General features: G+C 41.8%; 1 protein-coding gene across 2 annotated transcripts; it reads left to right on the top strand.

Annotated features, from left to right (window-relative positions):
* Positions 1-12: 12 nt before the first annotated feature.
* LRRC57 (leucine rich repeat containing 57) lies at positions 13-6,686 on the top strand. 2 transcript variants are annotated; one of them, XM_016192749.2, is made up of 6 exons: positions 13-246; positions 337-442; positions 529-667; positions 1,351-1,619; positions 5,441-5,626; positions 6,246-6,686. In XM_016192749.2, the coding sequence occupies exons 2-6, from the start codon at positions 359-361 to the stop codon at positions 6,285-6,287; spliced, it is 720 nt and encodes a 239-aa protein (XP_016048235.1). In that variant the 5' UTR covers positions 13-246; positions 337-358; the 3' UTR covers positions 6,288-6,686. The 2 variants fall into 2 exon arrangements, with proteins under 2 accessions (XP_016048235.1, XP_060030468.1); XM_060174485.1 differs by lacking the exon at positions 6,246-6,686 and having other exon boundaries at positions 5,487-5,619.
* Positions 6,687-16,914: the final 10,228 nt, after the last annotated feature.

Here is a 16,914-nt window from a genome sequence, read left to right as displayed (position 1 = left end):
TAGATGACGTCACAGGGCGTCTCCTCCCCGGGGCGGAAGCCCTGGGAGCGCATCCCAGGCGAGCGCGGACCCGGGTGTTCCCTAGCGGAGCAGCCTGAGAGCTGAAGGCTCAGAGACCAGTCCTCCGGCCTCCGGAGGCTCCGGGCGGGATCTGCCTTTCTGACAGCTGCAAAAGCGGCAGAACCTGGTGGTTGGGTTTTCTTGCCACCCTTGGGCTGGCTCCCAAGACCCAAGGATCTGCAGGAGGTGACAGCTGGGACTTGAGACCCAGCCAGGAGGCCGACCGGGTGGCGGGGTGCCTGGATTAGTCTTAAGAACTGCGCTTCCTTCCCGCAGGGACTTGAGCCGCGGCGCTAGGATGGGAAACAGTGCTATCCGTGCTCATGTGGAAACGGCGCAGAAGACAGGTGTCTTCCAGCTTAAGGAGCGCGGGCTGACCGAGGTGAGACTGGGAGGGGTCCGAGGAGGGCGTGGAAAGGGCTCGGGACAGCTCCGGGACTGTGAAGTTAAGTGAACCCCTTTCTTCAGTTCCCTCCCGAGTTGCAGAAGCTGACGAGCAATCTCAGGACCATCGACCTGTCCAACAACAAGATCGAGAGCCTACCGCCTATGATTATAGGAAAGTTCACTCTGCTGAAGAGTCTCACCTTAAACAACAACAAACTAAGTACGGCTTTGGCTAGTGATCAGCTATTAAGAAGGGCGGTTTTCGTTTTTAAAGAGATGTTATGAAACCGTTCAGAGGGGTCAAGACGCAGGAGAGTGTCTGAAATCCTTGAAGCTTTCCACCTCTTGTAATTACATCTGCAAGCCTCTGGTTGTGTAACGATCGGTACTGGGTTGATTTGGACTTGAAAAGGAAGACTATCTTTGGGATTGATGTAAACAGCAAATTTTGCTAATTTGAGAGAGGGAATGGAATGTTCGAATCTTACAAAAATTGCTGTCATATGTGTGGGTACCCCTTTTAAAAAGGAGCATAAAGGGACCAGGTGGTGGCGCACCTGTTACAATGCCCAAGCACTCGGTTTCAAGCCCCCTAGTCCCCACCTGCAAGAGAAGCAGTGAAGCAGTGCTGCAGATGTCTGTCATCTCCCCTCTCTATATCCTTCTCCCTCTATTTCTGGAGTCTTTATCAAGTAATTAAAAAAAGGAACATTAAATACTTCTCTAAGTTTTGATGGCCCTCTCACCTTCTGAAGATAGTTGGTGGACGTGCAATACTTAAAAATGGCACTTTGGGAATATTGTGTAAAATAACTAGAGGCATTGCAAACAGCCATATAGTTTGTATTAACTTCACCAATGGTTTTTATTAATTGTATTAAACTTGTTATTCTATGTTGCTAGCTGTTATTCCTGATGAGTTATGCAATCTGAAAAAACTGGAGACACTAAGCTTAAATAATAATCACCTGCGAGAGCTTCCATCTACTTTTGGGCAACTTTCTGCACTCAAGACCCTGAGCCTCTCTGGGAACCAGCTGGGAGTCCTACCACCCCAACTTTGTAGCCTGCGGCACCTGGACGTGCTGGATCTCTCCAAGAACCAGATTCGAAGCATACCTGACATAGTAGGGGACCTGCAAGTCATGGAACTCAACCTCAACCAGAACCAGGTCTAGAACTAAAGGATTTTTTTTTCTTATGCAGCATATATGTGGGTTTATAATCCTTTTAATATTCCTGTATTTTTACTTTTTGAACTGTGTAGTTGTCAATGAGAGAGAACCAGAACATCATTCTGGTGTATGAGATGTTGGGAATAGAATTTGGAACCTCATGCTTAAGAGGCCAGTATTTTATTTACCAACCACCCCCTGGGCCCAGATCCCTTGTTTTTAAACTGCAGTTATGAAACAATGAAAGGTGTATTCTGTGGGATGGACTAATTTCAAAACCCAAACTATCTTGGAGTTGTGTAAGTGGTGTTTCTTGGAGTGTGGAGAGGATAACAGGATAAATTTCAAAAGTTAAATTACTATCACAAATCTTAAAAAGTCCCTTTGACTCTGCTCCAGTACAACACTAATCTCCTGGCAAGGAGTTATATAGAGCAGAAGAGGCTTAAACTCTTAGGTCCTGAGTTGGAGATCAGAGGTAATTAAAAAATATATATATATATATTTACATCTTTGTCAAATGTTTACAGCTTTGGTAGGAAAAAAACCAAACTTGGCATTGAAAGCCTTTCTGGAGATAGTTGGTTTCATTCTTAGAATATTTCTTTAAAAGATTTGTTTTATGTATTTATTTATTACCAGAGCACTAGCTTAGCTCTGGTTTATGGTGGTGCGGGGAATTGAGTCTGGGTCTTTGGAGCGTCAGGCATGAGAGCTTTTTTGCATAACCTCTATGGTATTTCCCCAGCCCTAAAAATATGTTCTAAAGTTCTATTTACTACATATGAGAGAGAGTTTCACAAGAGTCAAAGAAAAAGTCAGAGCACCACTCTGGTACCTGCTGCACTGGGGGAATCTAACAGGGAGCCTCAGGCATGTAAGTCTGTTGCTTTTTACCAATTAATTTCCCCAGACATAAGAAATTTTTATTTTTATGAGAAAGACTAGATAGAGCATTACTCATCTCTGGCATATGGCAGTATCAGAAATTAAATCTGGGACTTCAGGCATGCAGGTGGGCATTTTTTTTTTTTAATTGGGGAATTAATGTTTTACATTAAACAGTAAATACTATAGTTTGTACATGCATAACATTCCCCAGATTCCCATTTAACAATACAACCCCCACTATGATGTCATTCATCATCTTTCATGGACCTGTATTCTCCCCACCCACCCCAGAGTCTTTTACTTTGGTGTAATACGCCAATTCCATTTCAGGTTCTACTTGTGTTTTCTTTTCTAATCTTGTTTTTCAACTTCTGCCTGAGAGTGAGATCATCCCATATTCATCCTTCTGTTTCTGACTTATTTCACTCAACATGATTTTTTCAAGGTCCATGCAAGATCAGCTGAAAACAGTGAAGTCACCATTTTTTACAGCTGAGTAGTATTCCATTGTGTATATATATCACAACTTGCTCAGCCACTCATCTGTTGTTGGACACCTGGGTTGCTTCCAGGTTTTGGCTATTACAAATTGTGCTGCCAAGAACGTATGTGTACACAGATCTTTTTGGATGGATGTGTTGGGTTCCTTAGGATATATCACCAGGAGAGGAATTGCAGGGTCATAGGGTAGGTCCATTTCTAGCCTTCGGAGAATTCTCCAGACTGTTCTCCACAGAGGTTGGACCAATTGACATTCGCAGGTGGGCATTCTAATGCTGAGCTGCCTCCATGCCCTAAAGTGGATATTCTATGCTCCCAAGCTTTTTGCGGGGGAAATATATATATTCATATGTATATATACACATATATAATATATATATCATATTGAGCACTCACTTCACATCTACCTATATTAATGTTTTAGCCAGTGATTCTGATATTAGTGTGCATCAGAATAGCTAGACTATATCTAGATCACTAAGCCCTGTTCTCATTGTTTCTGATTTGCAGGTCTGGGCTCAGTTCTGACACTCTGCATTTCAAAATGTTCCCAGGCAACGTTCTGTGATATCAGGGAGAGTAAATACAATGTGGATGATTTGGAGCATTTAAAAGATATTTAATTTTAAGGATCTATTTATTACAGATGAGTGTCACATTAGGCAGAGGAGAGAGACAAACCTGAGTATCACTCTACCACATGTAGTGCCAAGGATTGAACCAGGAATTTCAGGCATGAAAGTCTGATGCTCTGACAGTCCGGCTATTTCCCCAGCCTTGATTTGGTACTTTTAAAAGACGAAAGAGGTACCTAGGCAGTAAAGCACATGCCTTGCATGCATGAGGTTCTGGATTGATCCCCAATAATGCATAGTAAAAGCAAGAAAGACAAAAACTAGTGAAACACCATTAACAGCAAAACAGGGCTTCTGTCTCTGCTAAAAAATGAATAAAACAAAAGAAGTGATTGAATCAAAGGTTACTACTTGATATAGTGCCCTAGGGTCTAAGATGAGAGCGGTGCTACTGAAATTGACATGCTGAGTTGACTGTGATGGTGAGTTGTTCATATGGAAATGCTTTAGTAAAAATTGAAGACATACTAGTGGAATAGAGATCTATAGGGACTAACTTAAGGTCTTAATAGAGGTGATGGCTTTAAGAATAGTTGAACTTTCTAGGAGAAAATTTAGAGGAGAGAAAATAAATTAGGGAGTGCTGCTTGAAACATGTCCACAGGAACAAAAGGGAAGATAAACATCAGTATTAAAAAGCTAGAACCCAGTACTTAAATACAAGAGGGAGTTTCAAGGAAGGGACAGAAAAGGCAGTCAAGTAGGAACAATGTAATCCTAACTTTGGCCTGCTGGCATATATGTAAAGATAAGATTGTAACAAAATGCTTATCTGGTGAGCTGTACATACTGTTTTCTTATATATATATATATTTTTTCTTTTTTGCCCTTAGTTTTTTATTGTTGTAGTTATTGTTGTTGTTATTGATGTCATCGTTGTTAGATAGGATAGAGAAAAAATGGAGAAAGGAGGGGAAGACGGGGGGAAAGAAATATAGACACCTGCAGACCTGCTTCACCGCTTGTGAACTCCCCTGCAGGTGGGGAGCTGGGGGCTCGAATCAGGATCTTTACAGTACTGTTTTCTTTTGCTCTCCTTCCTTTCCAGCCTCCCCGCACCTTGCTAGATTTATCATGAGAAAATGAATGAGGGAGAGAGGTGAGAGACTGCTCAACCCTGGCTTGAGGTGGTGTTTGGGATTGAACCTGTAGCCTCAGGTATACACACCAGTGCTCTCTTAATAGCCTGAAGCACTTCCCCAGCCCCAGGTAATATTTCCTTTAAATTTATTTGATTCTCGGATTTTCTCCCATCCAAGTACTAACCAGGCCCGACCCTGCTTTGCTTTTGAGATCGGGCGTGTTCAGGGTGGTATACCAGGCCGTAGACAATTCTCCTATTTTCTATGAGCACAGCTTATCCAAAAATTTTGTTTCCAAAAAGGCACTGGTGACCTTCAAAATATTTTTTTCAAAGTGGAGGAGTAACAGAAGTTGCAAAATAGGCACTTCTGGAATGAGGAGGTAGTGAGAAAATGGAGGCGGAAAATGAAAGAACCAGGGCAGATGCTCAAATAAAGGTTTTGTTTTAAATATACACATATATATTACAGCTGGGTGATGGCCTACGTGTCTGAGCACACATTACCATACACAAGAACCTGGGTTCAAGCCCCCCCCAAGTCCCCACCTACAGGGGGTAAGCTTCACAGTGGTGAAGCAGCATTGCAGGTACCTCTCTCCCTATCTCCCCTTCCCCTCTCAACTTCTCTGTGTTCTAGCAAATAAAAATAAAAACACTATAGTACTTGTGCTTTTTTCCTATTCTTCTTTTTTGTTGTGGTTCAATAGATATCTCAGATCTCAGTAAAGATATCTTGCTGTCCTCGCCTTAAAGTTCTTCGCCTGGAAGAGAACTGTCTTGAGCTCAGCATGCTTCCACAAAGCATCCTCAGTGATTCCCAGATCTGTCTGCTTGCTGTGGAAGGCAACCTTTTTGAGATAAAGAAACTTCGAGAGCTAGAAGGGTATGACAAGGTATGAGTGTATTTCTTTATTTCTAGTCACTGGTCTAGAAAAGAGAATGACAAATCTTTTAAGTCTGCATTTTGTAGAAAATCAATCATTATGCAATAAAAACTAAAAGCAGTGGTCTGGGAAGTGGCGCAGTGGATAAAGCAGTAGACTCTTAATGAGGTCCTGAGTTCAATCCCCGACAACACATGTACCAGAGTGATGTCTGGATCTTTTTTTCTCTCCTCCTATCTTTCTCACTAATAAATAAATAAAATCTTTAAAAAAATAACTAAAAATAAACAGCCTTCCCCACCTGCAGGGGATCGCTTCACAAGCAGTGAAGCAGGTCTGCAGGTGTCTTTCTCTCCCCCTCTCTGTCTTCCCTTCCTCTCTCCATTTCTCTGTCCTATCCAACAACAATGACAACAACAATAATAATAACAACCAAAAAAACCAAGGGCAACAAAAGGGGAAAAAAATGGCTTCCAGGAGCAGTGGATTTGTGGTACAGGTGCCAAGCCCCAACGATAACCCTGGAAGCAAAATAAATAAGTAAACGGCCTACTTTATATATAGGTTGACATTTGCTCATGCCAAAATAACTACTTATACATTAAATGTATTCTTTCATGACTTTTAGTATATGGAGAGATTTACGGCTACCAAGAAGAAGTTTGCATGATATTCTTCAGGAATATGGAACCTTCTAGGATATTGAATTAGAACCTGCTGCAGTCTGGCTGAATCAAAGACTGTTGCTGTCAAGGATATCTGCAGTAAGGATGTGACCCCCAGGAGATTCTATCACTCAGTGATCTTTTTCCTTTCCAAGGCTTATGTCAAATAAGCTAAGACGAATCAAGAGATGGAAAGAGCCCTCCCTCCATTTTGAGTCATGGATAGAGTGATGGACAATGTTGATCTTCCAAATCATCATTAACTTTGACTTTAAGAAACCAGTAGTTTGTTGCTATTTATCCAGTGAGGGGATGCTGCCTGGTAACAGAATAGCTCTACCACAGCTTGAAATTTCATGTTTAGTTTCCCTGTGTGAGCGTTCATAAAATCAGTTGTCATTCCACCTGTGTCAGCATTCATATCCTTATGAAATCCAAATCATGTGTAAGAGCCTTTTATGGTTAATCTAAGGATTTACAGTTTTATTCTAGTTCATCATTGTGATTGCAGTATTTTACTTGGAATTTAGGCTATACATAAATGTCAATGTTTGCCTTGATTAAATGTGTACTTTGACAGAGAAGCACTAACCTAATACTAAAAAAGTTTCCCAAGGCTGCAGTAGCAAATTAACTATTGCAGGTGCCTTATTGGTATAGGGCTCCAAAGAGCCAAATCATATATGCAAAACTTGTAATTTATACCAGAGTTTTTAATAATCAGGATTTACTGAAGCTTTGTTAGAAATAATGTCAACTTTTCCTGCTAATCCTTTCCTCTTTTTGTATTTATAATTCTGAGTATCAATTACCAGTCAAAAAACTATTTCAATATTTTTAAACTATGCCTATTGGGACTCAGGCAGTAGCGCAGCGGGTTAAGCGCACATAGCACAAAGCACAAGGATCCGCGTAAGGATCCCAGTTCCAGCCCCCGGCTCCCCACCTGCAGGGGAGTCGCTTCATTGGCGGTGAGGCAGGTCTGCAGGTGTCTGTCTTTCTCTCCCCCTCTGTCTTCCCCTCCTCTCTCCATTTCTCTCTGTCCTATCCAACAATGATATCAATAACAACAATAATAACTACAACAATGAAAAACAACCAGGGCAACAAAAAGGAAAATAAGTATATATTAAAAAAAAACTATGCCTATCAAGTCTAGTCTCTGAATGTAAGAATATACTAAATAAAGAGTTTTTCATTAATTTTGGGTGGAATGAAAGTTAATTCATTAAAGTAAGAAAACAGTTTGAGAGTAAATTGATTAGAAGAAGTGTTTCATGTTCTTAGGTTATGCAAGTACTGAAATCCATGTGACTGATAAGCATGTTGTGGTACTGAAACCATACTTTAAAATATATATATTTTGGGGAGTCGGGCGATAGCGCAGCAGGTTAAGCACAGCCAGCACAAAATACAAGGACCTACAAAAAGATCCCGGTTCGAACCCATGACTCCCCATCTGCAGGGGAGTCGCTCCACAGGCAGAGAAACAGGTCTGCAGGTGTCTTATCTTTCTCTCTCCCCCTCTCTATCTTCCCCTCCTTTCTCTATTCCTCTTTGTCCTATCCAACAACAATGACATCAATAATAACTACAACAATAAAACAACACAGGCAACAAAAGGTAATAAATAAATTTTATATATTTAATTTGGGCAGAGGGTAGATAGCATAATGGTTATTCAAAGAGACTCTCGCGCCTGAGGCTCCAAAGTCCCAGGTTCAATCCCCAAACCACCATAAGCCAGATCTGAGTAGTGCTTTGGTTAAAAAAATAAAAATCTATTTATGGGTGGGGATAGATAACAATGGTTATGTAAAGAGATTCTCATGCCTGTGGCTCTGAGGTCACAGGTTCATCCCTTGCTCTACCATAAACCAAAGCTGATCAGTGCTCTGATTTAAAAAAAAAAAAAAAAAAAGATTTAGGGGGGTAGATAGCAGAATGGTGATGAGAAGAGACTCCCATGCCTGAGGCTCTGAAGGCCCAGGTTCAATCACCCCACATCACCACAAGCCAGAGTTCTGGTGTTTCTCTGTATGTCTCTCTCTCAAAAATAAAATAAGTGAAATTTTAAAAAGGATTTTAAAATTATATATATATGGGAGTTGGGTGGTAGCGCAGCGGGTTAAGCGCAGGTGGCGCAAAGCGCAAGGACCGGCATAAGGATCCCGGTTCGAACCCCCAGCTCCCAACCTGCAGGGGAGTCACTTCACAAGTGGTGAAGCAGGTCTGCAGGTGTCTGTCTCTCCCCCTCTCTGTCTTCCCCTCCTCTCTCCATTTCTCTCTGTCCTATCCAACAACAACGACATGAATAACAACAATAACTACAACAATAAAAAAACACAAGGGCAACAAAAGGGAATAAATAAAAATGAAAAAAAAATTTAAAAAGACGATAGGTAGATAGAAAGAAATCGGGGGCAGGGGTGGGGCTGGGACATAGCTTCCCTGGAAGAGCTGTATCTTGCCATGTGCAAGGACAAAGTTTTGAGCTCCCTGGATACTACCTGGGAGTACCATGCAAAGGAACATTCACAAATGGTGGAGTAGCGCTTGTGTTCTCTTTCCTTCTGTCTGTCCCACATCCTCTACTTGGGAGGGTGCGGTGGACTGACCCATCAGGTGTGGTGCAATTGCACAAGTTAAGCCTTCATAACAAAAACAAATAAAACCTAGTTCCTAATGAAGTCACTACAGGTTATCTGGCAAGTAGATTTAAGGGAGACTCGTAATTTACACATGACATGTAAAGAGCTAGAGTGAAAGTATAACAAAGGATGAAATAAATACAACTGCAAGGGATAAAGATCATTGTCACTGGGTAGCCTGGAGATAGCTTATCCTGTAGAGTACATACCTTGCAGTATGCAAGGCCCAGGGTTTGAGCCCAGATACTATATGGGAGCACCACAGGTAGCACTGGAGAATCCCCATGGGTGGAGGAGCAGTATTATGGTGCCCACTGCTTTTCTGTTTCTCCCTCCCACCCTCTTTAAATAAAATACGAGGGGAAAAATGTATGGCCTAGAAGACAGCCGAGCACGATATTGCATCAATATATGGCCCTGAGTTCTTTTCCTGATGCAGAATTTGGGAAGAAAAAAAAAAATGTCATCATAATACTGGGAACTTGAAGAAGGTGGCAGCCAGGGAAGTTGGACTTCAATGCATGTGCATCAGAGAATGATGCTCTGGTTCTCACTCTCTCTCTCTCTTGTTAATATATATATTTTTATATATATTAAGTTCCAAAGTGAATACTTTTAATTCCTCAGGCACAGCATTTGTTCAAGCTTTCAGAACTAGTAAATGAACTACCAAATTCTGAACCCCAGGCCAGACTCCTAAAATGTGTTAACCATTTTAGTTAGTACCACTCCAGAAGGTAATGGAAATAAGTTTCCAGACAATGCTGCAGGAAAGAAAAAGGATTTTGTCAGCAGCTTTTATTTCTAGTGTATTCCATCCCTCTTTAGTCAATCAATTAAACAAACAAACAAAAAAAAGACTTTACAGTCTAGCATTCATGGATAGACTTTTAAAATTCATTTATACAAGATCCCCCACACCTGGGAGTCAGGTGGTAGGGCAGTAGGTTAAGCGCACATGGCGCAAAGCGCAAGGACCCGCGGAAGGACCCTGGTTCAAGCCCCTGGCTGCCCACCTGCAGGGGGAGTCGCTTCACAGGCGGTGAAACAGGTCTGCAGGTGTCTGTCTTTCTCTCCTCCTCTCTGTCTTCCCCTCCTCTCTCCATTACTCTCTGTCCTACCCAACAACGAACACATCAACAATAACTACAACAACAAAACAAGGGCAACAAAAGGGAAAACAAATAAAAAAAAAACATTTTTAAAAAAAGATTCCCAACACCTATGGACATATAATCTTTGACAAAGGGGCCCAGACTATTAAATGGGGAAAGCAGAGTCTCTTCAACAAATGGTGTTGGAAAAAGTGGGCTGAAACATGCAGAAGAATGAAACTGAACCACTATATTTCACCAAATACAAAAAAAGTAAATTCCAAGTGGATCAAGGACTTGGATGTTAGACCACAAACTATCAAATACTTAGAGGAAAATATTGGCAAAACTCTTTTCCACATAAATTTTAAAGACATCTTCAATGAAACGAATCCAATTACAAAGAAGACTAAGACAAGCATAAACCTATGGGACTACATAAAATTAAAAAGCTTCTGCACAGCAAAAGAAACCACTACCCAAACCAAGAGACCCCTCACACAATGGGAGAAGATCTTTACATATCATACATCAGACAAGAGGCTAATAACCAGAATACATAAAGAACTTGCAAATCTCAACAAGACAACAAATAACCCCATCCAAAAATGGGGGGAGGTCTTGGACAGAATATTCACCACAGAAGAGATCCAAAAGGCCAAGAAACACATGGAAAAATGCTCCAAGTCTTTGATTGTCAGATAAATGCAAATAAAGACAACAATGAGATACCACTTCACTCCTGTGAGAAAAGGCAACAGCAGCAAATGCTAGAGAGGGTGTGGGGTCAAAGGAACCCTCCTACACTGTTGGTGGGAATGTAAATTGGTCCAACCCCTGTGGAGAGCAGTCTGGAGAACTCTCAGAAGGCTAGAAATGGACCTACCCTATGACCCTGCAATTCCTCTCCTGGAGATATATCCTAAGGAACCCAACACACCCATCTAAAAAGATCTGTGAACACATATGTTCTTGGCACACAATTTGTAATAGCCAAAACCTGGAAGCAACCCAGGTGTCCAACAACAGATGAGTGGTGTGGCTATATATATATATATATATATTACCTCAGCTATAAAAAACGTGACTTTACCATTTTCAGTTGAACTTTGATGGATCTTGAAAAATTCATGTTAAGTGAAATAAGTCAGAAACAAGGATAAATATGGGATTGTCTCACTCATGGGCAGAAGTTGAAAAACAAGATCAGAAAACACAAGTAGAACCTGAAATGGAATTTGCGTATTGCACCAAAGTAAAAGACTCTGGGGTGGGTGGGTGGGGAGAATACAGATCCAAGGATGACAGAGGACCTAGTAGGGGTTGTATTGTTATATGGAAAACTGGGGAATGTTATGCATGTACAAACTATTGTATTTATTGTTGAATGTAACACATTAATTCCCCAATAAGGAAATTAAAATATAATAAAATAAAATCCATTTATACAAGATTCATTATTTTCTCTCAATCTCTCTTTGCCTCCAGAATTATTGCTGGGGCTCTGTACCTGCACTACAAATCCACTGCTTCTGGAGGCCATCTTTTTTTTTTTAAATATTTTTTATTTTATTTATTTATTCCCTTTTGTTGCCCTTGTTGTTTTATTATTGTAGTTATTGTTGTTGTTGTCGTCGTTGTTGGATAGGACAGAGAGAAACGGAGAGAGGAGGGGAAGACAGAGGGGGGAGAGAAAGATAAGACACCTGCAGACCTGCTTCACCGCCTGTGAAGCGACTCCCCTGCAGGTGGGGAGCCGGGGTTCGAACCGGGATCCTTATGCCAGTCTTTGTGCTTTGCCCCACCTGCACTTAACTCGCTGCGCTACAGCCCGACTCTCGAGGCCATCTTTTTTCCATTGTTGTTGGTGTTGGTGTTGCTGCTGCTGTTGTTGAATATGACAGAGAGAAACTGATAGAGGAGGGGAGAGAAAGATAGACACACCTGTGTACACCTATGTTCATAGCAGCACAATTCATAATACCTAAAAGCTGGAAGGAACCCAGGTGCACAACAATAGATGAGTGGCTGAGAAAGCTGTGGTCTATATACACAATGGAATACTATGCAGCTGTCAAGAACAATAAACCCTCCTTAGCTGACCCATCTTGGATGGAGCTAGAAGGAATTATGTTAAGTGAGCTAAGTCAGAAAGATAAAGATGAGTATGGGGTGATCCCACTCATCAACAAAAGTTGAGAAAGAAAAACATAAAGGGAAACTAAAAGCAGGATCTGATTAAATAGAGAGTAGGGTACCAAAGTAAAAACCCTGTGGTGAGGGGGAGGGTGGACATTCAGCTTTGCAGGGCAGCAAGGAGGGGAGTGGGGGTGGGTGGGTGAGATGGGGCACAGTCTTTTGGTGGTGAGAATGGTGTTTATGTACACTCCTATTAAAGTGTAGTCATATAGACCACTATTTAATTAATATGAGAGGGAAAAACTGATCATATGTCTCGAACTTTTTAAAACACAGACTGAATCTTTTTAATACATAGGCTGAGTCTTTGATATGCTCTCAAAAGCCTAGACCAGGGAGAACAGAAGCAACCAGTGGCACAGCTATATACAAGATGCTGGGTATTATACAGCAATCCCTAACAAAGGGATTTTTCAAAGTTAACCCAATTATCAAATAATGTGATAATAGCAATCCATTGTCTTCTTTTTTAAAAAATTTTTAAAATATTTATTTTATTTATTTATTCCCTTTTGTTGCCCTTGTTGTTTTGTTGTTGTTGTTGATGGATAGGACAGAGAGAAATGGAGAGAGGAGGGGAAGACAGAGAGGAGGAGAGAAAGATAGACACCTGCAGACCTACTTCACCGCCTGTGAAGCGACTCCCCTGCAGGTGGGGAGCCGGGGTTCGAACCGGGATCCTTATGCCGGTCCTTGTGCTTTGTGCCACCTGCGCTTAACCCGCTGCGCTACAGCCCGACTCCCCATTGTCTTCTTGAACCCTAAGACAACATGAACCTCACATTTCCACTATAGAGCCTCTATTTCCCTCAGTCCTGGAATCTTAGGGTGGGGCCCACTTTCCTGCATGGAAAATTCATATCAAGTAATATTGCATCCGCCGATCACAATCTAAAAACGCAATGAGTGCCACCCCAGCATGCTTCACTTCAGACTGTCTCTAGAGACTTCAGGTGTGGAATGACAACCCTTCAGCTTCATCACTTGGGTGAGACCTTTCCTTTCATAGTATTCTCTAATTCCATTCCAGGTGGTTCACTTCCTAACAAAGTCCCAAAACCTAGATATAGACCAGGTCCCCTGAGATAGAGCATATGTTCACATGTATCCATAAACCAAGGCAAAATATATACCTAAAAGCAAAAGTACACAATAGTCTGCAGTGAGTACCCCCCAACACTTCATCTGCACTATTCCAGCCTTTAGGTCCATGATTGCTCAACAATTTGTTTCGCTTTGTATGCTCTCTTTTCAGCCACCAGGTTCCAGATGCCAGCATGCCGACCAGACTTCCCTGGACAGATGACCCCACCAATGTGTCCTGGAGCCCCACTTCCCCAGAGACCCACCCTACTAGGGAAAGAGAGTGGCAGACTGGGAGTATGGATCGACCAGTCAATGCCCATGTTCATCGGGGAAGCAATTACAGAAGCCAGACCTTCCACCTTCTGCAACCCACAATGACCCTGGGTCCATGCTCCTAGAGGGACAGAGAATGGGAAAGCTATCAGGAGGGGATGGGATATAGAGACCGGGTGGTGGGAATTGTGTGGAGTTGTACCCCTCCTATCCTATGGTTTTGTTTTTGTTAATGTCTCCTTTGTTAAATAAATATATAACATAAAAAAAAAAAAACTTGCAGACTTGCTTCACCACTTGTGAAGCGACGCCCACCTCCCAGAGGTGGGGAGCCAGGGGCTGAAACAGGGATCCTTGCACAGTCCTTGTGCTTTGCACTACACGTGCTTAACCCACTGTGCTACAGCCTGGCCTCCTTTTTTTGTTCTTAAACTTTTTTTTTTTTGCTTCCAGGGTTATTTCTGGGGCTCAATGCCTGCACCATGAATCCACTGCTCCTGGAGGCTTTTTAAAAAAAAAATATTTTATTTATTTTCCATTTTGTTGCCTTTGTTTTTATCGTTGTGGTTATTATTACTGCTGTTATTGATGTTGTTGCCGGATAAGAAAGAGAGAAAGATAGATACCTGCAGACCTGCTTCACCTCCAGTGAAGCGACCCCCCTGCAGGAAGCCGGGGTCTCCAGCTGAAATCCTTATACTGGTCCTTGTGTTTTGTGCCACAAGTGCTTAACCCACTACACTACCACCCGATTCCCTATTTATAAAAATTTTAAAATAATTTTAAAAAATATTTATTTATTCCCTTTTGTTGCCCTTGTTTTATTATGGTTATTGTTGTTATTGTTGTTAGATAGGACAGAGAGAAATGGAGAGAGGAAGGGAAGACAGAGAGGAAGAGAGAAAGATAGACACCTGCAGACCTGCTTCACCGCTTATGAAGCGAACCCCTGCAGGTGTGGAGCTGGAGGCCTGAACCGGGATCCTTATGCCAGTCCTTGGCTTTGCACCATGTACATTAGCTTAACCCACTGCACTACTGCCCAACCCCATTTATTTATTTATCTATTTCCCTTTTGTTGCCCTTGTTTTATTATTGTAGTTATTATTGTTGTTGTTGTTGATGTCATTGTTGTTGGATAGGACCGAGAGAAATGGAGAGAGATGGGGAAGACAGGGGGGAGAGAAAACTAGACACCTACAGACCTGTTTCACTGCTTGTGAAGTGACTCTCCTGCAGGTGGGGAGCCACAGTCTTGAACTGGGATCCTTACACTGTTCCTTGTGCTTGGCGCCACGTGCCCTTAACCCGCTACGCTACCGCCTGACTCCCCCAACCCCGTTTTTAAACTTCTTTATAAACTTTATTTATGACTTATTGGGTAAAGACGGAGAAAAATCAAGAAGGAAGGGGTGACGGGGGGGATAGCTTCAGCACTGCTCACTGCTTATGAAGTTTTCCCCCTCTATGTGGGGGCTGGGTGCTTGAACCTGAGTCACTGGGCATGGTAATGTGTTCATTATTCTCTTTTTAAATACCAGGATATGACTCTAGCGTATGCAGATTGAACTTGGGACCTCATACTTTCAAGTTATGGTCTCTACCACTAAGTTAGTCACTTCCGAGACTGTAAGATTCACTATTCTCTGGCAAGCAAAATAGTTCACCTGTATAGTGTGCTTGCCTTGCACTGTGAATGATCCTGGGTCTCAATCCCACACACTACCATAAGCCAGAGCTGAGCAGTGCTCTGACTGATTAAATAAATAAATAAATAAAATGTATGTGAATGATCCTGGTTCAAGTCCAATCCTCACTGCACTGGAGAAAGCTTCAATGGGTATGTGTATGTGTGTGTGTGTCTGAAATGTGTTTGTGTCTAAAGTGTGTGTGTGTGTGTGTGTGTGTGTGTCTGAAAGAGCCTGCCCAGACTAGAGAAAGCTTCAGAGTGTGTGTGTGTGTGTGTGTGTGTGTGGTGTGTGTGTGTGTGTGTGAAAGAGCCTGCCCAGTGCAATAAACCCTGGTGATGAGAAATATGAATACTCATTTTTCTCTGTGTATGGTCATATGGCTATTTCGAGATAAACTGCATTGCTTCATTAAATTCAAAGGGATTCTTGACCCAAAAAGAGCTCCACTCAAAGAGAATAGATGCTACTACTTATTAAGCTCTTACATTTGTTGGGGAACTACTGAGTCTGTTCAACAACTCTATACAGTACAAATTATCAATCCTATTTACAAATAAGGAAACTGAGGCACAGAAATGGACTTAGTTACTCAGCCAGCAAGTAGCAAAACTGGAGAGCAAATATATATAATCTGGTGCCTTAGTGCACATTTTGAGTCAATTATACTGTAAGGGCAGCATGTGGGTAGCCTCAGAACTATTTCCTTTAGTCATAAGCGCTTTTTTAAAAAAATATTTATTTATTCCCTTTTGTTGCCCTTGTTTTATTGTTGTAGCTATTAGTGTTGTTGTTACTGATGTCATCACTGTTGGATAGGACAGAGAGAAATGGAGAGGAGGAGGGGAAGACAAAAAGGGGGAGAGAAAGACACCTGCAGACCTGTTTCACTGCTTGTGAAGGGACTCCCCAGCAAGTGGGGAGCCAGGGGCTTGAACCCGGATCCTTATGCCAGACCCTGCTCTTTGCACTACCTGCGCTTAACCTGCTACACTACCGCCCAACTCCCCATAAGTGCTTTTAAAGGCTCCCAGGAAGGGTATTTAGAGAAACACAATCCTCAGTGTTACACTGTACATATTTACTATCCCTTGCCAAACTACTGGTTTTGGCATGGGTCATTTCAATTACAGAGAGTCTGTGTAAATATTTTCCTTTAAAAGTTCCTACGTTAACTTCTCCACTGCAGTTCTTGCTCAGAAACATTACCCTTTCAGTACTAGCATATTTAAGCTGATACAAGTGAAAGACTAGTGGCTGCTAAAATGCACCTGATGACAGATTACATAAAGTAAACATCTGTTTGCTCAGTAAAAATAGGAAAGGTGACCAAGAAAGATGGTTCAGTTTGTTAGAGCACCAGAATGTAAGGCCCTAAAAGTCCCATGTTCAGACCCCAGTAGCACCTTATTCCAGAACTAAGCAGTGCTCTGGTCCTCTCTCTCTCATATCACACAAATCTTTAAAAAATAACAATAATAATTTTAAAAAGGTAAAGTTTTAAAGGTAGCTTTCCACTGGAATGCATCTTAGACACATGAACCTTTGTTTTATTCAATTTGTTAGAAGCTAATAGAACTTCCCCCTCCCCCGAACCTCCAAAAAAGTCACAGAAATGCAGTGCTTCTTTGAAAGCACAAA

Source organism: Erinaceus europaeus, chromosome 16, assembly GCF_950295315.1.
Source record: "Erinaceus europaeus chromosome 16, mEriEur2.1, whole genome shotgun sequence".
NCBI lineage: Eukaryota > Metazoa > Chordata > Mammalia > Eulipotyphla > Erinaceidae > Erinaceus > Erinaceus europaeus.
Note: the sequence above shows the minus strand (reverse complement) of the source record. Positions and strands in the feature narration are given on the sequence as shown.